This window comes from Typopeltis vanoorti, chromosome 5 (genome assembly GCF_054136105.1).
Source record: "Typopeltis vanoorti isolate ZY-2024b chromosome 5, IOZ_Tvanoo_1.0, whole genome shotgun sequence".
Lineage (NCBI taxonomy): Eukaryota > Metazoa > Arthropoda > Arachnida > Uropygi > Thelyphonidae > Typopeltis > Typopeltis vanoorti.
The window spans coordinates 68,144,944-68,168,013 of record NC_143553.1 but is presented as its reverse complement, the minus strand read 5'-3'; the positions used below and the strand labels follow the sequence as shown (position 1 = coordinate 68,168,013).

General features: G+C 35.3%; 1 protein-coding gene across 2 annotated transcripts in view; it reads right to left on the bottom strand.

The window, feature by feature from the left end:
• Nucleotides 1–23,070, bottom strand: part of Remo (Remoulade) — a 338,339-nt gene that overhangs the window by 33,738 nt on the left and 281,531 nt on the right. For both annotated transcript variants that reach the window (XM_090393156.1, XM_090393157.1), the window contains exon 15: nucleotides 21,280–21,416. In XM_090393156.1, coding sequence (XP_090249282.1) covers nucleotides 21,280–21,416 — 137 coding nt within the window. The remainder of the gene's footprint in view (nucleotides 1–21,279; nucleotides 21,417–23,070) is intronic.

The window sequence follows — 23,070 nt, the reverse complement described above, 5'->3', positions numbered from 1 at the left end:
TTGGAGGACAGTGTTTACCAACCCATACTATACTGAAGACTGGTAAATTATCTAAATTCTATTTAGATAACTGGCAGCTATAACAGCTCATAGGATTACCTGGTTACTGAAAAACACCTTGACATGCAGAGTATTATCTCTCTTTTTAAGGCTTTATCTGAATTACTGTACATACAGATCTGATTTAAGATGTGGACAAGGTGAATTCAGAGGCAAGTGACCAACTGTTTGGCAGGTTTGTATGATGAGTTACAGGCTAATTGGGAAATAACGGGAGGTAGAGACACAATTTTTTTTTTTTTTTTTTGGGGGGGGGGGGGGTGTTACAGCATTGATGTGGAGGTAATATTTCATTACATAAATAATTTAGAAGAACTAGAGGACATCCATGGAAATTGAGTAAGAGTTCGGTTAGCAAGGAGTGAGGACTAGATTTTTTGCTTGAAGAGTGGTGAATGAATGGAATAGTTTGCCACAGTCAGTTGCGTGTGCTTTGTCAGTGAAAGATTTCAAGGAAAAATATGACAGGTACTGTTCAGGTATTGATAACTGATAATGTTTTGAAATGAACTTCCCTCAATGAGTCTATGAAATCCATAGAGGGGTATGTAGTAATAATAATAATAATAATATTTACAGTTAAAATTAAAGTATATAGGTATGTAGTTTATATTTATTAAATTCTTCAATTTTTTTTAAATTTATAATATTTAAAAAATAAGAAACCTTTGGTAGTAGAATGAAAGTAAAAAAGAAAATCAGAAGTTGAAAAACACGGCTACAGATTCTGATTATTCTGTGCTAAAGACTAAAAAGAGGAGACTTAAAAAATAACAATGGATTCAAAATATTCTTTCGTATAATAACAAACATTTCACTGTTCCAAGTAAGAGTACAGAATAGAGTATGGCTTAAACTATTTCATTATCAATCTTGAAAATTAATGAACTACATTTCATTTTCTATGTTGAGGTTTCAAGAATAATAAATATACAGCATGTACACAATATGATGTCTTTATATGATTCTATGCTTATTAACTATTTCACAATTTAGTGGATAAAATATATCAAACATTTAAAAAGACGGAATGAATAAATGAAAGGTCTTCTTCTTAGTCTTGCAGAAAGGTGAATCTCAAGCCCTTGATAGGTAAAAGACATAGCATCTAATGTTCTACAATGTTATTGCTTGTAAACTTTACACACAAGTGTAAATTAATATGGCTTAAGAATCCAATGTACAGTATATTCCATGTTCTTCCCATTTCAACTCTATTTAAATAACAACCATGAAAAGTCATGCAAAGAGAAATAGATTAAATCCAAATAAAGGTCAACCTTCAAAATCATTCCAGAATCATTTTACAAATATATATGGTCTGAGTTACAACCTTGATGTTCATTTCCACTTTCAGTCTGCACAACCACACCTACTTTTCCAAACAAAAATTTCAGCTTCTTCAATCACACTACTTACCTCAATTTAACCTATTTACAATCTGTCTCTTTTCATCTTAAACATGGCATTTGTGCATATATTTGCATTTATTATGCAAATATATGCGCCAGATGTGTCTGGAGGGAGACTGGTATGTGAGGCACTGTTCAGGATATGATTTTCAGAGCAGTTGGGTGAAATTCTCCATGTATACAACTTAATAATATACCAAATATTCCATGTCCCTTGGAATTCCAACTCGAACAATCATGAAAGTCAAGCAAAGAGAAATAAATTACATGCAGATAAAGGCAAACCTCCAAAAGCCTGTGAGATTCACTATACAAACATGAGGTACATGGTCCAAATACCCTTATCCTCAATGATTTTTATTTCGTCAAATCTGTAAAAACAACACAAACCTTCCTTTTGCTTCCTCAGGAACTACTTACTTCAGGTTTTTCCAATTACACTCTCTTTGAATGTTTTCATATCAAAGGTGAACACATGCATATGTCGAAGTGTTTTGTCTCAGAATCTCCTCAATCTTCTTTAAAAATATCTCTGTCCCATTCTTTCAAATTCATCTGCTCACTCTCTTAATGCTGCCAACCATTCTGAATTTTTTGATTTCCATTCTTTAAATGTTGATTATTATTATCCCCCCCCCTCCAGTCCAACTTTTCTAACAGTGAGATCGTCTTGCTTAGAGATTTTACAGTTCATAACTCCAACAGGCAACTACAAAGATCAAGTGGGTAGAGATGCTGAAGCATTTGCTATCATCAGTGATCTCAAGAAACTGTGCCTAAAAGAATTGTAGATAATCCTAACCACTCTACGAAAACTCCAAATCTCTTCCTCACTAGTAACACTCCTAAGTGTACAGTGAATGCATGTCTTCTAAGCAATTCACAACTAGTGTTGATTTTTTCAGTGTTGTCTGAGAAGATAAGAATGCCACTTCATGAGTTCTATGCCTCATTTCTTTGGTTGGATTATTTTTTCAGTCTTCTGATGCACTGACTAAATGTAGAACATTACTAAAGTGATTTTTGTGGTATGGAAACATTTCTTCCACATTCCATTCTGAATTCTCATTTTTTATCTAAGAAATGATTTTCCAAGTAGTGTACCTACATGTACAAGAGGAGAACTAGTCACACTGTTATTGACTTTCATCAAAATCTACATTCCTTTTCTGTTTATACTGAATAACAAAGTAACAAGCAAACTATCAATACAAACAAAACAAAAACTGATTATTATTATTATCAGCATTACCTTCCATGGAATCAGCAAATTGGTCATGGGCAGTGCATTCAATTAACATCATATTTATTATACTGATTCACCTTAAAATCCTTAACATTTCCAGCATTTAAAATGCATTATGGTAATGTGCTCTTTTCACCCACAACTCTCTACATAAAAAATATATTCCTCATGCCTTCACTACAACTTCACATAACTTCCAGCGATGCCTCTTATTCTTCTCCTCTAACATTCCACTTATTTAATAATTCCTTCCGCATTAATCTGATAAAATCCCTTCACTAACTTACATTCTCTATCATATTACCTCTCCTCTGCCTCTCCAAATTATATTTCTTTAACCTCTCTCTCTCTCACTCTATAACCAACATTCCAAAGTCATGATAGTGATTTGGTCATGCTTCTCTTGATCCTTTCCAACATTTCCACATAATAATGACATTGGATAACCAATCTGAGCATTCACATTGCTGCTATGACTCATCATAGCAGCAATGTGAATGTGCAGTGTTTGCAATACTCATGTGCCTTCTAAACTTTCATCCCACATTCAACAATTGCACCCAGATATCAAATCTCATCCTAAGCAGTGTTTCACCAATATAGTATGAAGCCTTATTTTCTGCAGTCCAAAGTGCACACCTTGAACTTGAACACACCTTGAACCTTGAACTTATATTTCACTTGGAAAAAATGAATCCATTCATTTGTCCAAGTGAAAAGTCTAGTCTATTCAACTCTTCCTGAAGCGAATTAACATCAGCAATGCTCCTTATAATTCTTCCCAACTTTGCATCATTAACAAAGAATTGAAAATTCCCAGTCAATCCACATGAAATATCATTAACAAAAATAAATAGCAGGGACTCCAAGAATGAATCGCAGGGCACATCACAGGTTATCGTTCTTTTTTTGAGATGGCTCCAAACAACTTGCTGCTATCATTCAGGGAGTCAATCTCCAATACAGCTAAGCAATCTATTATCCACTCCCATCCTCTCCAGCTTGTACACCATCTTATCACGAGGTAATCTATCAAATGCCTTTGCAAAGTCCAAGAATGTCACTGTATTCTTATCTCCATTAACCAAAATATCTGTCACCTTATCATGAAATGCAAGTAGAGTGCTAAATCAAGACCTATCCTTTAGAAACTTATGCCAACATCATAAAGACTCCCATGTCCGTCAACGCAATCTGTATTTTATTCCTAGCCAACTTCACCAATACTTTAACTGCAACTATACAGATTAGTCTATAATTGGAACTTGGGGAGTGGTACTATTTTGCTTTCTTTCCACTTCTTAAAAGCCTTTTTCATTGCAAGGCTTTTATTAAATAGTCGGGTCAAGGATGTAGCTAACTTTTTGCCATTCCTTAAAAATACATGGTGATATGTTATCCATTTCCACAGGCTCATAAACATCAAACCCAATCAACACATCATTCTTTCACCTCTAATTCCCTAATATATATGCCTCCATTATACTATATTCCTTATGCATTTGCTCACTACTGGAATGACTTACACCTCTTCCATTACCTCTTCTTTTCTAACACCACTCTCCAATGATGATGTGCTCGTTGGAACAAGGTTGGTGGACTTGACAGGACAACCCAGAGACTCTACAGAACTAGTTGATAAATAGCCTCAGGTCAGTATTCAGGTTGAAATTCTGGTGCATATACAGAAGGGATGGAAAATAGTAGGAAGGTCTAGTGTAAGTAGATTATAATGGTTGTGGCTAAAATGAGGTTATGAACAATCTAGCAATAATCTTAGCAATTCAGGTTTGTGTAATTATGAATAATATACGACAAGTATGGCCAATGATCACACGGGGTAGATACATGAATTGAATGCCTTCAAGTTTATGTACTACAAGTGCATTAAGAACGTCTTTAAGTTCTTATTGTGTGATTATGACTGAATTACTGAATGCCTAGATGGGATTCTGACTCTCCTAAGTCAGAATCCCATCTAGCCACTGTATTGATACCTTGAAAGGCAGCACTAGCAAGAGTTGCTTTGGTACCGTTACAGTGCGATCGCTCTGGTGATGAGGCCACTAGAATGGAAGTATCAAGGCAGCCATCGAGACAATGTGGTCACTGCTTCTTACACCACACCTTTTAGGTTTTTGTGGGCACCAAATCGTCTTCAGACTTAGGTACTGGTCTAGTTGTCTTGCTTAGAAGAGCAGCCACCATACTACAATCTACTATTGATGAATTTACATCATTACTAACTTCCAAATGCAAATACAGAAGAAAATACAAAATGTTATATTCAGGCAATGACAATCAAGGAAAAGAAAGAGTAGCTATAGAATTCAACACAAAATACGAGGCTAATCTTCTTGAATGGCAGTCAGTCTCAAGTAGAGTAATGTGGGTAAATATGAGAATGGGGAACTGGACAATGAGACTTATTTGTGCCTATGGTCCCACAGAAGGTTCTACTAAGGTAGAAGTGGAGGAATTTTTTGAGGCTTTGGAAAAAGCAACTGACACAATGAAAAATGAAAAGTTGGTCCTTGTTGGGGATCTAAATAGCAGAGTAGGAAATGACTGTGAGACATACAAAAATATTTTGGGAAAATTTGGAGAAAAGAGCAAAGCTAATAATAATGGCAAATATCTGTTGGATTTCTGCTCAGGACATGGACTGGTTATTACTAACACCATGTTCCAACATAAAAATGTGCACAAATTCACATGGAGAGAAGAGGCTAGGAATAAGAAAAGTCTCATTGACTATGTTATTGTTGATAGTGATGTTTTCTCCCTGGTGCAGGACACCAGAGTGTACAGAGGATTTCAAATTGGAAGTGATCACTATTTAGTCTTGAGCAGGATAAAATTGAATTTCAAATTGAAAAGAATAACATGTAAGAAAGTTTTAAAGCGAATAAAAGTTGAGCAGCTCTCAGATGTGAACTGTAGGCTAAAATACACAAAGATTATTGAAGAAAAAATGAAAGAGTTTGAGAACAGGAATCAAACCTTGGAGATTCGGTGGCAAACTCTGAAGAAAACATTGATTGATTCTGCCAGAGAGGCATGTGGTGAGGTTATCTATAAGGATAAAAAAATCAGAACTCCCTGGTGGACACAGGAAGTTAAAGAGGCAGTGAAGGAAAAGAAGAAAGCATACCAAAAGTTCCTGTCAAATAAGTCAGCTTGTGCTCTTAGAGAATATAGAGACAAATGCAAGAATGCTAAACACTGTGTAAAACTAGCTAAACAAAAGTCATGGGAGGACTTTGGCAAGAACATAGAAAATAAATATCAAGAAGGTGGCAAAATATTCTGGAGGTTGTTGAAGAAGCTTAAGAATGGAGGAAAGAGTGCTGTAAAAGGAATTAGAGATGATAAAGGTGACATGAAAATGGGAGAAAAAGATATCCTTGAAGTATGGAGTAATTACTTTGAAAAACTGCTAAATGAAACAAGCAGTGATTACAGCACAGTGGTAAAAAACACTGACCAGGCATGCAGTCAGGAATACATATCCATACTAGAAGTAGAAAAAGCCATCAAAGGCTTGAAATGTGGAAAGGCAGCAGGAGTAAATGATATTCGACCAGAAATGCTGAAGTATGGTGGTATAAGAGTCTTACAGTGGCTGCACTGCATAGTTCAGAAAGCCTGGACAGAGGGACGAATTCCCGATGATTGGAGTAGAGCTCTCATAGTACCCATATATAAAAAGGGAAATAAAACTGAATGTGAGAATTACAGAGGTATTTCCCTACTGAGTGTTCCTGGCAAGATCTATGCAAGTATACTTGAGAAACGGTTGAGAAGAATTGTGGAAGAAAAGCTTGGTGAAGAACAAGCTGGATTCAGGCCAAATAGAGGCTGTCAGGATCAGATCTTCACTTAACGACAAATAGTCGAGAAAGCATGGGAATATAACAAAGATCTGTATTTAAGTTTTGTCGATCTGGAAAAGGCATATGACAAGGTGCCAAGAGAGAAGCTATTCAATACGCTTCAGTTATATGGTCACAATGGGGCATTATATCAAGCAATACTTAGTCTTTATTTGAGTTGTAAGTCAGCAGTTAGAATTGAATTAAGTACAGGAAGATGGTTTAATGTTAAATCTGGTGTGAGACAAGGATGTACATTATCCCCTCTGTTATTCATTATTTATATGGATCACATTATGAAGGAAAGTGGTATTAAACATGATATCAAAATTGGAGATGTTAATGTCAGCTCTTTGCTTTATGCGGATGATGTTATACTTCTAAATAAATCTGCTACAAGTCTGCAAGATTCTCTGACTAAATTGAATAGCTGTTTTAATAGATATGGTATGAAGGTCAGCAATAAAAAGACAAAGACAACGAAAATAGGCAGAATCATTGAAAATGTCAACTGTGTTGTGAATGGAGAACCTGTGGAACAAGTAAAACATTTCAGCTATTTATGCATGATTTTTACTGAAGATGGTAAATTAAATATAGAAATAGACAACAGAATCAGCAAAGCTGGTATGGTGGGAAGTCAATTGAATAAATTCATATGGAATAAGAGAGAAATCAGTCGGAACACTAAATTAGCTGTGTACAAGACAGTGTTCAAACCAGTTTTAACTTATGGATCTGAGAGCTGGGTCAGAAGTAAAACACTTGACCAAAGACTAGAGACCACAGATATGAGAGTCCTGAGAAAGATTAGAGGCGTGAACAGATGGCATCAATGGCAATATCATATTAAAAATGAGGACATTAGGAAAGAACTTGACATTGTCAGCATCCAGGAATGCATTAGCAGAGCTAATCTTAGGTGGTATGGTCACTTAAACAGAATGGGCAAGGAAAGATTAGCAAAACAAGTGTTCTCTGCCAGGTTGGCAGCAAAACGACCCAGAGGAAGACCAAGATATAGGTGGATTGATACGGTACAAAATGCTTTAGACGATAGAAATATAAGATCTGATAATGTTGGAGTCTTGACAAGTAACAGACTGATTTGGAGGAAAATTGTAGATAGGAAATTAATAATGATGTAATTTTTTTCATGTAGTACTATCATATCCTGTACACCCCTTGAGGGTACATGGCAGGAATTTGATGATGATATTTATACCCCTTGTTTGAGTAATGCTAGCCAATGTATTAAAATAAGGCACACTCCTATAAGTGGAGTAACATGGGAATTTTCCCAGAAACTATACTTAAAAAAATATGTTTTTTTTAAAAAGAACAAAATTTATAAAGATACCATAAATTTTTACTTAATTTAAATAATTTATCATCAATGAGAAGGATACAATATGAATGTTTTCTTGTTGCTTACAGCTATTTGTATCTGCTATGTTGCTCTCTTTTGTGCGTTTTATAAATCGAGTCTTTAACCAATGACCCATACTTCAGAATTTGATAGTTCAAAAAATTACTGTATTTACTCGAAAAATTAAAGGTAAAAAATCGTATCGATACATACGAGGGTTTTTCAGAAACTAAAGTTTTCAGAAAAAAACTGAAAATGGTGACTTACCAAGAAGTTCCTATTAGCCATCGCTACTTCCGGTCGCGAGAGCAGTTTCCTTGTGTGCGTCGTCAAAGTCATCTATCCAAATAATGTCATCTTCTTTCCCATTATTTCAAACAAAAAATTACCTGTAATTTGCGAGACTTGATACGTAATGAACTTCACAAATGACTAATGAGAAGTGAAAGCAGAGTGCGAAACAGACAGCAATGGAAGGCCAGTAGGGATAGAGCATTTATGAAGACGTGCATGTGATTTGTGCAGTATTAACAAAAGATCGCACGACACAGAGACAAAAGCAAGCCAACAATCGAGTTGGCTCTCATTTCAACAATTGAGTTGAAATGTTAATTCTCTTCAACTGAATTCCATAATATTTGAAACACATTCACTATATATTTCTTAGTTTTAACACGTTCATGACCAGGTTGGTGTCAAACAAAACGATATGTTGGCAGTGCAACATATGGTTTTGCTTGAGTCTATACATGTGATTCATTAGTTAGTGCTGTTTTTATCCCAGTTGTCTCTAATTGCACTATTTGTTGAGAAATGTATTACACAGCCTGCAAATGTCTCTGTAATTCAGGGACATATAAAAGTAATTGTTTTTTGTGTGTCTGAAGTATAGTAGCTACTGCGGAGGGAGTGTTGTTTACCACAGGGAGCGAGTTACTCGCTCCTGTAACTAGAAATTTGAGTAGGAGAATTCATACATAATATAATTTAATATACACTTTGTCGTCGACTTACGACCGACTTCCGTTCTGGCTGACAGGTCGTAAGTCGATCTGGTCGTATGTCAGCCGTATATTTATTAACAGTATTCTTTAACCTTTCTAATCTTTTTATCATCTTTATAATTTATTCTTATAATCTTTTAAATTTATAATTATGTATATTGTACATAATGTGAAAAATAATACTGTACTGTAAACACAAAAATACAATCTAAAATTAATCTAAAAATTAATACAAATGAAATTTACAAAATCAATTTTTAATCTTTGCTTGTGCTGGGTTGTGGATCGTCAGGGTCGTTCTTGGGTTGAGGTAGGGGATGTCCTCTTGATGAGGAATATGCTGAGCTATGTTTGAACAGTTTGTTTCTTTTTTCATTCAATCTCATGATAACATCGCACAGCATCTTGAATGATACGTTCCACTTATGTGAATCGTTCGACATTAGCGTCCATTGCTTCGAAACTGGCGAAAGCGTTATTCAGTTGCGAAAAAGAATCTGATAAAATCTTTGCAGTGAATTTCTTTTCTGGCCCCTCTTCTTCTTTCTCTTCTTCCTCTCTTGCTTTTTCTATTGACACTCTCTGTGCTTCCAATTCAATCAACTCTTCATCCGAAAGTTCTTTTATTTCACAATCTAGCAACTCCTCCACGTCTTCTATTTCACATTCTAATTTAAGATTTTTTGCAAGGTTAACCAATTTTTCTGTAATCAGTTCCAGTTCCTCTCCTTTTTCAAATCTTTCAAATGTATTCGCATAACATTTTAGACACTTTTTTCAAATTCCTGACATACAATTCTTTGTTACACATTCCCATGCTGTCGAAATATTTTTGATACACTGAAGAATGTTGTACTGCTTCCAAAAATCTCACAAAGATAAATCAGCATCAGAATCTATCACTTCAATGGCTTGTGCGAATGTCGTTCTGAGGTAGTGAGCCTTGAATGCTGAAATAGCACCCTGATCCATGGGTTGAATGAGAGCGGTTGTGTTAGGTGGCATAAAAACCACTCTAACATTATGTTGAAGGTCGTCCAGAAGAAGAGGGTGGCCAGGGGCATTGTCCATAATCAATAAAATCTTGAAATGGATACCTCTCTCCGCACAATATTCACGTGCCTGGGGAATAAAGCAGTTCATGAACCAGTCTTTAAACAGTGTTTGAGTCATCCAAGCTTTAGGGTGTGAACGGTAGTAAACAGGCAGTGTGTGCTTAAATGCACGAGGGTTTTTTGAACAATAAATGAGAAAAGGCTTCAGCTTAAAACCCGCAGCATTCCCACCATGCAACAAAGTCGACCGATCCTTAACTACCAACAAAATTTTGGGCTTCAACTGCACTGCCTGCTTCTCCTGTGACACGTACATTATGCAAAGCAAATCTTTTTTTTAAACGCTTAAACCATCCAGTACTAGCCTGAAAATCGACCGATCCTTAACTACCAACAAAATTTTGGGCTTCAACTGCACTGCCTGCTTCTCCTGTGACACGTACATTATGCAAAGCAAATCTTTTTTTTAAATGCTTAAACCATCCAGTACTAGCCTGAAAATCTGCGTAATCGTCTCCGGCGCATGATTTTAAACTCTGAAACAGACTTCTAGCCCTCGCTTGCACTGTGCAAAGGCTCACGGGTGAATTTTTCTGTACTAAATCTTCCATCCACATTAACAACAATTTCTCCGTTTCATGGATAGGTCCCTGTTGTTTGGTTAAAATTGTAGACTTCATAGGTGAGGAACCTTTCACAGCTTCCCGAATTCTTTTTTTGTCCTTAAGTATCGTCGACACCGTGGAATGTGATAACTTCAAGTCACGTGCTATCGTATTCACTTTCTTTCTGCCTTCATACTTCTGGATAACTTTCATTTTACACTGTAAATCAATAGTTTTCCTTGACTTCTTAGCCGGTGTACCTGTAGATGAAGGCATTTTCCTTTTACTAGACATTTTATGGGTAGTATTTCTGTAGAATTTTAATTATACACCACACGCAACATATGCTTGAAAGCGACTGAGTGTATGTGAGAGATAGTTATCGTACGATAACTATCGTATGCCATAGTTATCGTATGCAAAGCTGCCCGATTTATTAATTTATTATTTATTTTTTTGTGGTTGTAAGTCGCATAGGTTGTAAGTTGACGACCAGGTGTGTATATATTTTTTCCTTAATATATATAATTTATTAAGAAATATATACATACAAATTAATTCTTTTTTTCTTAATAATGATGCATAGCAATTGCCATGTACCCCCCTGAAGACCTTTCATGTACCCCCAGGGGGTACGTGTACCACACTTTGAGAAACACTGTGATATATGGTATAAATAACTTAAATACAAATCCTTGTTATAGTCTCAACAATTTGTCATCAACTGAAAATCTGATCCTGACAACCTCTAGCCTGAATTCAGCTTATTCTTCACCAACCTTTCCTTTCACAATTTATCTTAACTGTTTCTTGAGTATCCTTGTATAATTCTTACAAGGAACAGTAGGGAAATACCTCTGCAATTCTCGCATTCAATTTTATTTCCCATTTTTATATGAGAGCTCGGTTCCAGGCCTTCTGAATTATTTAAAACTTTGTTTTGAAGACACCTGCCACTTTGTCATATGCCTTTTCCAGACCCCATAAAACTTAAATACAAATCCTTGTTATATTCCCAACATTTCTCAACAATTTGTTGTCAACTAAAAATCTGATCCTGACAACCTCTAGCCTAAATCCAGCTTATTCTTCACCAACCTTTCCTTCCACAATTTATCTTAGCTGTTTCTCAAGTATACTTGCATAAATCTTACCAGGAATAGTAGGGAAAACTTCTGCAATTCTCACATTCAGATCCCCCCCCCTTTTTTTTAGATGGGTATTATGAGAGCTCAGCTCCAATCATTCAGAATTTGAACTATTGACCAGGCCTTCTGAATTATGTAAAACTTTGACAGCTCTATATCTGAACATTTCTGGTCAAATTTCATCTACTGCAGCTGCCTTTCCACACTTCAAGCTTTTGATGACTTTTTTCCTACTTCAAAGTATGAAAATGTATTCCTGACTGCATTCCTGTTGGGAGTTTTCTACCACCGTGCTGACATTGTTTCATTTAGTAGTCTTTCGAAGTAATTACTCCAGATATCTAGAATATCTTTATCTTCAGTTTTCATGTGACCTTTACCATCTCCAATTCCTTTTACAGTACTTTTTCCTCCATTTCTAGACTTTTTCAATAGCCTCCAGAATATTTTGCCACCTTCCTGATATTAATTTTCTATGTTTTTACCAAAGTCCTCACATGACTTTTGTTTAGCTAGTTTTACATGGTACTTCACTTTCTTACATTTTTCTCTTCGTTCTCTAAGAGCACAAGCTTGACTTACTTGTGAACGAGATTATGTACATCCACCAACCCTACATAATCTCCGAGTGCTTGGAAGCTCCATAACATAAAAATCAGGTCACGACTCTGACCAACAGGCAATAACACCAAGCCAACATGACACTTCTCCCATGAGTTCCGACGACGACATAGTCAAAACGGCTTGCACCCCGTTAACCCTCTCCCTGGTCCCTTTTTCCCCCAAACCCTTCCCCTCCTCAAAAAAAACAATTTCTATTTTCAGCCACCCTCTTTCATCTCTTCCCCTCCTCCAAAAAAGCGCCCTTAAAAATAATAATATATGTATATATTGTATTAAAAAAAAACAGGTTTTTTCCAATTAATTCTCCCACATTGCCTCAAACCGTCGCCCCCACTTTTTCCAAAACCCCCATCTCTTTTAACTGCCTAACAGCAGAAATATGCACATCGCAGAAAGAAGACGACCAACAACATCCAAAAAAGGTATGTGCGAATTTTCTTCCTCTATTATTTTGCATATATTTGTCTCTAAAATACATCTGTAATGCCTTAAGAATTCTTGAGTAAAAAGCCAATGATATTAAAAAAGGGGCACTCCTAAACAAAAGCAGACAAAATAGCCATAAAAATAACTGTTCAGAATATTGTATGTATGGCAATACTATTCAAATTTATTTGCTGCGTATTTTTTAGAATTTTGACATTGAAAGGTAAGTAATTGGGTTACTTTTTAGTCTGAATTTTCTACATTGAAAATAATTGCCATTTTCAGTAGAATTCACTACTTTTATAAGCTTTATCTGCTATTTTTCCTAACGCCTATCTAACAACTCTGGTTTGCAGATTCTAGCCCGTCGTATCGTGTGGCACACTTCGTTGATAGGGTGTAGCATTGCAGCCCATTAAAATGAGTGGAAAAAGAAAGTGTCGTCAATATTCAAATGAGCATTTAAAATATGGGGTTATTCTGTCTATAAATAATGAGCAGTTATCAATGTGCTTAATATGTGAAAAAACCTTCTCAAACGAAGCCTTCAAGAATGATTGAGCATTTAAGAACAAAGCATCCAAATAAAGCAAAAATGAATGTGGAGTACTTTTTCAAATTAAAAACTAAATTTAAAAATCATCCTGGACTTAAAGGGTTGGTTGCAAAACAAAGTAACCAACAAGTGGAGGGACTTGTTGTGTCTTAAAAACTTTCAAAATTAATTGCCAAATGTGGAAAGCCACATACTATTGGCGAAACTCTCATCTTACTGGCTACAAATGAAGTTTTAGATATGATGATTTTTCCAGGTAAAAGTAATATGACATCGTCAATTCCTCTCAGCAATAGTTCAGTATCAACAAGAATTGACGAAATGGCAAATGACATTGATAAAAAACTTTGTGATGATTTAAAAATATTGTTCCCATCTTCTGACACTGAAAGAAGACCATAGAATTTTCTTTGCAACTCGGTGAGACAACTTTACGTGACAACGAAACTTTGTTAATGGCCTACGTGCGTTATATAAATACTAATGAAGAAATTACTGAAGAGTTCCTATTTGTTGAACATCTGAAAATTGACACAAAATGTTCTACAATTTTTAAGGTTGTTAAAGACTTTATTAATGCTAAAAATATTCCTCTCACAAATATTATTGTGTGTGCAACTGATGGAGCACCAGCTATGACTGGTCATCACTGTAGATATAAATCCACAGTGTGCTATCTATCAGCTTTTAATTTTTTTGATTTTAATGTGTATGATGCCAGGCCATACCCATTAAAAGCTGATATATTTTATCAGCTTTTAATGTGCTATCTGTGGTTATAAATCCACAGATAGCACATTTAAAAGAAGCAGTTCCAAATATCTTTACAATTCACTGCATTCTTCATAGTCAGCACTTAGTTGCAAAACATCTTAGCGGGAGACTACATAAGACTTTGGATGATGTTATTAAAGCAGTGAATAAAATAAAAGCTCAGTCATTGAATACCCTATTTTTTGGGAACTTTGCCATGAAAATGAAGGATTTGAGCGTCTTTTGCTTCACACTGAAGTTAGATGGCTCTCAAGTGGAAACTGTCTGTGACGCTTTAATGATCTCTACGATACTGTTTTTGAATTTCTTAATTCCTGTGATGAGAACATGTGTAATGGTCTAGAAAAGGAAAAGGTTGATATTGCATATCTTTCCGATATTTTCACCAAATTAAATGAGGTTAACATCAAATTGCAGGAAAGCAACATGAAGCTTATTAAAGCAAAGGGAATTATAAATGCTTTTATCAGCAAATTAACATTCTTCAAGCAGAGTATTGCAAGACGAGATTTTCTGCAGTTCCCAAGTCTACAAATAACAGATAATTTAATATTAGATACAGATTTGGACTGTTATTGTTCCCATCTTCTAACACTCACTCATTCAAAAATTTTCATGAGCTAAAAAATACCTGATTGGCAAGAAATAAAATTACTGCTCATTGCTTTTCCTTCATACTTGGTTGAGAAAGTTAGCTAAGCAGCAAAATAGATTGCAAATAAGTGAAGAGGAGACACTTGAGACTTCGTTTGTCAAACATTGAACCTGATATTGAAAAATTAGTAGGATCTCATCAGGCTCAGGGTAGTCATTAATGATCTGCTTATCAAATACAGTAAGCTTACGTCTCTTTTGAGTAAAAATTAATTTGTATCAGTCATTAATTTTTAATCAACTATCAGTTCAAATATGTTGATGGTAATTTAGGTTTGCCTAATAATATATTATAATTATCTTATTGAGTCATTAGCCTAGTGAAAAACTGAGAAGGGGGCGCCAGGCCATACAAATAGTTGAAAGGGGGCGGCAACCAAAAAAAGGTTAAGAACCACTGCTCTATATAAAGAAGTGATAGTCAACATACAATAAAAAAGGGGGAATAAATAATAATTCATGATCATGGTATATGTTCATATGGAAGCTTTTAATTGAAGTACAAGCTTTGTATATCCAAGTAATGACCCAAAGAAATTTTTTCAAAGTATTTTCAAAGTTGGCATTAGTGAAATCTGGCTCTCAGTCAGATGTAGTAAATAGAATTGTGCATATAGTGATTATAGGAATAAAACTCATGAACAACAATGGTAATCATGTCTTGTGTAGCAGTGAATATGAGGCTATCTGGTGCAAAGTGGAGGCTAATATTGTGAAATATATTAAGAAAAATGTCTTCTCCAGCAACTGAGAGTTCAGTTGCTGAACAAGAAGAAATGCATCATCAAATTATCCTTATGGGTGCTAAACAAATAATTATTATAGGTTACTTAAATTATCCAACCATTCATTGTGTAACAGAGAAAACTCATGATAAGAATGAAGGAGATTTTACTAAGCTGTTGTGAGGCAGCTTTTTTTTTTTTTTAATCAACTAGAGACCAAACAATGCTGGATTTGATCACAGCAATAGAAGGCATCTCAATTAAGCATGTGACTATTTTGCCACCAGTTGGCAACAGTGATCATGCCATAATGACCCAAGAAGTAACTAACTATATGGATGTTCCAATCAGGACAGGTTACATGCTGAAATGGCTGGTAACCATGACTCAGAAGAATACCATCTTTAGTTACATGTTATCGGTTACTAAATAGGAAGGATATTAGCAGTGCCTGGGAAGCTTTCAAAAGATGCTTAAATAACGTGGTATCTGCATATGTCCCCAGAGCTCAAAGAACAAATAGGATGGAAGTGAAATGGATATAACCCTATTAAGCAAGAGATCCATAAGAAGATTATGTGGAAGGAATATCATGAGAATAAAAGTGAGAGGAGTTATGAAATATATCAAAGCACAGACTAGAAAAGTTATGAGTATTTTATAGAAAGCTAGGATGGACTATGAAAAGAAACTGGCTATGCAGGCTAAAAGCGACACAAAAGAATTTTATCATTATGCTGCAAGTAAAAGAAAAAATGAACACAGAAGAACAACTTTAGTGAATGCAGATGGTACCTTTGTGTCAGATGCAGATGCAATTATCCAAATAACGAGTGCTTGCTTTGATAAGATCTATCAACCTAGTGTATATAACATAGTGAGAGTGCTATCACTACATTGGTCAAAGAGATAAAGGTGTATGAGTATGAGGAGTTTCTAAAGCTGTTGCATAACCTGGATAAGAATATGGCAATAGGGACAGATGAGATATCAGCACATATGCTAAAGGAATGTTTAGCCAAACTGACTGCTTAACAAGTTTGCATAATTTGAGTCTCGTCTCAGGAAAAATCCCACTGCAGAAGGGTGGTGCAAAGATGGATGTGTATCTCTGGAGTGATTCTGAAGATTTTAGAAGTTAGCAAGAACTCTCATACAGAAATGGATTGGAAAAAAGCAACAATTTGCAAGGAACAGCATGGGTTTTTTTAAAGGGAAGTCATAGTAAGTATATATTGGGTGAGAACCAGATACAACTTTTTAGAAAGAACAATATTTAATTACTAGTTTCATACATCACATCATAAATATCTTCATATTAAACACACACATACACACACACACACACACAAAAAAAAAAAAAGATAAGAAAGAAAGTATTAACAGAGAAATTTCTAAATTAATAACTGTTATACTTTGAATGAACACAAGCCATATTCTCACTGGTTCGCATGGCTCACTGTTACAATGAACCAAAGCTGGTTTATAATGAGATCTAGGTTTTTATTACACTGGGTTGGACATTGCATAATTTCGATATCCTCTTTAAACTTGTGAACATAGTTGTTGAATTCCATGTGTGGCATTTTTTGTGAGTTGCCCAAAAACCTGATATTTTCTTTGGTGGTGTGGAATGCCAATCCTGATTTGTGCATCACCTTCTTTTTTTTTCATATTTCTCTCAGATCATTCATAATCGATCGATTAATAATTAGAATACCTCACCTTATTGGAAGTTATGGAACACATGCAAATACACTGCTTGGAAAGAAGTCAAAAGATATCCCCAGGGCAGGGTGCATCGTGCCATGTAACCAGTCACATCCTTATAGCCAGTATAAATTGAAGGAATATGATGCTCCCAAGTCAGTCCAACTGTGTCCGGGTGAAATGGCTGTGATAAGAGAACTGACAGACTTTGAAAGAGGCATTGTGATAGGAGGCCATGTTGTTGGCCTATCTGTTAACAAAACTGTTGATAAATTGGGCCATCCCAGGTCAACAATCAGTGAGGTAGAGCAAACATGCTGTTTGCTCTACCTAGCAACTTGTTATAGGACACACATATAATATCACAAATGTTAATTCTTAATAATCCATTTGCAAGTAATGAAAGTATTTATATATTCACAATTGTTCTTTCTCTCCTTTATTTCCCATCCTCACATGGCTTATTAATGATGATTTACATATTTTATAGCTTTTAATGATTTAAACAAACCAATCAAATACAACATTCTCTTAATTACTAGTTCTTAATATAGCTTTGGTTACAATCAAAGAACTGACACAATCTATCAAAATGCAAGCAAGCAAGAAATTTCCACAAGGCACAGATATAATGAGTGAGAAATTGATAATTACCCCAATGTGAATGTGTTGATAAATACAATAAAAGTCAGTGCTGGTTAGAACAATCAAACATAAACATTTGTAAGTTTTGGATATTTCCCTGACTTGGGGAAAGCAATGGAAATTATCTTATGCCATAAATGAAGAAACTGCTCTTTACTAAGTATTTTGTTGTATAGTAAGAGGAGATAGAAGAAGATAGTAGAAGATGTTTTATCATTTTCTGATGGATGTCATCAGTCTCTATAGCACTAACATGAAAGAGTTAAAGTGCTATTAGCAATCTCTATTTAATGAAAATCTGGTTGTATGGCTGCAGCCCATTTGCAGAAAAGTTATGCCTCTGTTTCACTTGTTTTTCTTTCAATATCAAAAATTCAGGATACAAAGCTGCTGAGGCTGCAGCAAAACTTTCTCCTTGAGTGTTTTTGCAATTTGCTTATGGATTCAGTAACTAGGCATCTATTATGTCCATGATAGATGAACAGTGTGTTGTTCATCTATCCCTAATTTTCTGGATCTTATCCCATTCAAAATTTGCAGTGGTTGGATAATTCATAGATGATGCAAACTCAATCCACACCTGTTTTGGGGTGTGATATCTATCACAATGCGCTTTGTCCTGAACACATTTAAAAGCTACAAGATTTGATTGTAAGGTACCTCCAAAATATACCTAATCTCTATCTTGATCTTTTTTGGCTGCTTAACATTCTGGATTCCATCACGTTTCAGACAGAGTGAAAATTAAATGATGTTTTTGGAACTGCAATTATCACTGCCTGGATAATGAAGCTGAATGACTGCTTCATTTATAGGTGTCTGGCTGAGTGCATCTGCATTTTTAAATTTTACAAAAGAGGGGAAATGTACTCTAGCTGGTCTGGTCAATTTTCTATGTGGGCATTCATGTAGGAGACAGTGCAAATCATAGGGAAGTGATTGCTTCCATATATGTTCTCTTCTACATATGTACAATGGAAGAATGTCAGTGGAGCTGACTGTAAGATTGAATGTAGAATATAAGCAGTATAATACGAAAGAAGGCATTGTGTCTATTATTAAAAAGAGAGGGGTTATTGTTGTGAAGCACATGCTCAACAATCCACAGCCTTGCCCAGAGTACTGTGACCATTAAAGACATCAATAAGAGTACGGGCTGAGGGTAGTTATAAAATAAGATTACTGCATCTGCCTCAGCCAAAGTGAATCTGAGTTGATTCAGAATCCTGGTAAATAAGTGTAACATATAGTAACAAGAAATTCCACTGAGAGGTAGATGATCATCACTTTCAGAGTAGGTTAAGATACACTGAAAAGGGGCATGGTTGTCCACAAAGGATAGCAAATGCTCCATGAGTGAGTCCATCTCCAGTTCTATCCTTAAAAATAATAGTGAAATGCTCTAAGGTGGAGTCATCACTGGGTTGTAAATGTCCCCCATAAGTCTGCAGAAGAAGAATAACATCGATATTTTAAAGGAATCTATGACAGTTCCACCTGTAAGATTTGACTATTATTTTGGCTTTGTGAACTTGTTCAATTTTCGAGAACTTACCAATTCTGAGTTGTGTTTGTAAAATGATTTTGAGAAGTATGGACATCCAGTATCCATCTCTTCTTCAGGAAAATGTTCAATAGTTCACCTGATATATCAGAGTCAGTTTTGTGTTTAATTCACATTCAGTGGATAGAGAAGTATTCATTTGGAAATGTCTGGTGGTTTTTCTTTCAGTGATGCTCTTGCCATAATTTTCTTGACAATTGGGTTCTCATTTTGCAGAATCATTTTGAGAGTGGTTTCAGGAGTGAGACCATAATAGGTTAAGGAATTAATGCAATCCAAAGAAAAGCATTAATAATAAGTTCAGGTATGATGAAATTATCAGATGGTGAAATACACATGGGGTTGTGTGTTGCTTCAGTTGACATATTTAGGTTTCTTTCATTTCATTGCAAAGTAAAATTTATCATCATGCTCTTTATCAAGCAAAGATGGCAAGGTCACAATAGTTTGAGCATGCCCATTTCTGACATTTAAAGCATCTCAGTGGACAAGAGATAGTAAGATGACAGATGAGACATCCTGCTTTTACCGAAGTTTATGATTTGGGTGTGTGTGTGTGTGTGTATAAAAAGTAAAGACAATATTCTTGATCAGAATTAAGTAACCATCCCTATGTATCAGGATGTATCCCATATCTTTCACTCCATAATCTTTAAGTTCTGAACATGTCTCCTCATCTGGAACATGAAGGAGATCTCATTCGGATATCACGCCTATAGAATAGTTGAGTGTTTTATGAGACTCTCCCCACCAACAACATTGATATATATTTTTGCTGACATGTTTCAAAAGAATATCACTGGAGTGTAGTTTTTTACCAGTTTTGGGAAATTCTGCCAATTTTTCTAAACCATTTTGAATAAAAAAGGGTGACATTATTGGCTTTTCACCTGTTTTTAATTGAACGATGAAAATCTATAGTATATCAGATGTCTTATTTCTCACTTCTGTTATCAGATGATGTATCTACTATATCTGTACTTTGTTGTGCCTTGTGAGGGCACCTGCAACATCAGTGGACGAGGATTTATGTTCAAAGAGATTTTTGGTTGAATGTCAGAGATTCTCACTTACCACAGATATGGAATACACATGGATGTGCACTATTCAGCAAGCAATAAATGCGCTCAGAAGTGGGATGCCTGTGTTTCTTGGATGCTACAGTAGTAGTGCAGCAAAGCCTTTGGCCCTGTCCCCAGACCATGGAGAAGATGATGATGACATCATTGACCCTTGCAGGCAAGTCTGCTGGTCAACAGATCCTGGTCAGGTCATCCAGGATTGCCAGTCTCGCTTCAGCGAGACTGGCAATCTAATGCAAACTAATGCAAGACAACTAGAATTTCAATCCTCTTTATGAAGGTCCATAGGTCACCCAAATATCCAGTGATAGTGGTGTTGAAGATAGGAGAATAGAAACAATTCAGAAATAGAGCAAAGAAAGAATACAGAAAGTAAAGTATAGAAAAAGAGGAAGAATGAAAAAACAGAGCTAGTACCATCACTAGAAGGCCTCCTCTACTAAACAAATACCGCACATAAATATGGAGGTGTTGGAAGGTGTACAAGCCAATGCTATTAAACTGTCAATCTACATCCTAGTAGTTGCAAACAGCAGATACAAATATATTTTCCTCAAATAACAACCAATAACAATTTCCCTCTGAAATACTTTCTCACTACTCATCATATACAATCAAAGTGATTTCTGAATGAATTACTAAGAAAAATTTGCACTGTATAGTTGTATCCATTTTCCTGCAATCAAAGGAATATTCCATGATTTTAGGATAGTATTTTTTATCTTAACTCTTTACATAACCTTACCTGAAACCACAACAATAAATAACAGTTGAGGTCACCAAACTAGCTGTACATATAAATGAACCTACATAAACAGCTGGATGACAAGGTCGAAACTGTGCCATCTGTAAGCCATACTGAATAAATACAGCATCAACATCCTAGAAATAAAGGATGATATGTGAATAATGATTCTCCTTTTAAAGTTTATATAATGTTTTTTTTTCAAATAATTATTTTTCAGGTTTTTAATTTATTTTGATTTATTTTTTTATTTGAATGTTTCCAGCTAAAATGCATTATAACAAGACATGAACAGATAAATCAAAACTTGACTGAATAAGTGACTTCACTACTTGCTTTGATTATGAACCTCTTTTCACACAAAAGAAAAGTGTATAACACTTTGTGGGGAATGTGTAAAATAATGTGCAAGTTACATGGTTCTACCTTAATTCCTTCATGGTGATTATCACAACTTTTCAGCATACCCTCGTGTGTGTGTGTGTGTGTGTGTGTGTGTGTGTGTGTGTGTGTGTGTGTGTGTGTGTGTGTAGTATCAAAATATGGTCATATGTGATGTTCACTTCAAACATGCTGCATAATAGTAACAAATAAATAAAATAAAATAATATTTTATTTTATTTTATTTTATACAAATTTCAAATTTAATTTTTTGCATCTCTAAATAAAATATAAAATAAATTTCTTTTCTACCATGTTTATACACATACACATAGACATATATACAGTTGGTCCTCTACTTACAATGAGATTCCATTTCAATGACCTCATCATAAGTTGAAAATCACTATAGGAACCATAATGATATGTAAACAATTAATATACCTTTCTTGCACAGCTACAAGCGATCAGCATTCGTTCTAATAAATTATGGAGACAACGACCAAGTTATAGTAATAACTTCAATATAATATAAATTGATTAATATATATTAATAAAATTAATAGTCCGAGTGGTTAGCCTAGTGGCTATGCGCTTCGCAACCATATGCCTGGGGAAGGAATGTCCTAGGTTGGATTCCCGTCTAAAACGTAAGGAGCCTTAAGGATCTTCCTCAACCATAGCCAAGTAAGCCGGTCTTGGGCATGGACAGCAGGGTTTTATCCACCAGTTTATCTGGGTTTTTCATCCTGCAAGCAGGCAAACGGCCCCGTGAACACACAGGCTATAGTCACAGGATATAGTACCGCAAGGAAGGCAACGGGAAACCACCTTGCTCATAATCATTTCCCTAGTATGGTAGCACAGAGCTACCCCCCCCCCACACACACACACACCAGCCGTATGACTGAGGGAGTAGAAGAGAATAGCATAAAATTAATAAATTAACATATAAACCAATTAATATAAACTCAACCAAAAAATACAAAAAAAAAAAAAAATACTTAGCCCACCCACAGATAAAAATATACTATACATTACCAATAACCTTTCAAGGTCATCATCTGGAGTAAACATAAACATAGAAAGAGATAAGCTATGATACAGTACACACAGTATGCTAAAGTCACACCACACTATTTTGGTCAACCATTAGTGTGACTTTAGCATACTATGTGTATGTTGTAACAAAGCTTGTCTCTTTGTATATATATATACGAGTGGATACCCAAAAATAACCAGAATCTAAACTTAGCACATGTTCATTTTCTAGTTAAGGATGATGCCGCTAAGCATTGTGAGAATGTGCAGTTTTCCGTGCCAGTCTGGAAAAAGTTGAATAGTTCCAGAACTGTTTTCAGCAGTGGAAAAAACATTGGGACAAGTGCATTGACTCACATGAAGAGTACT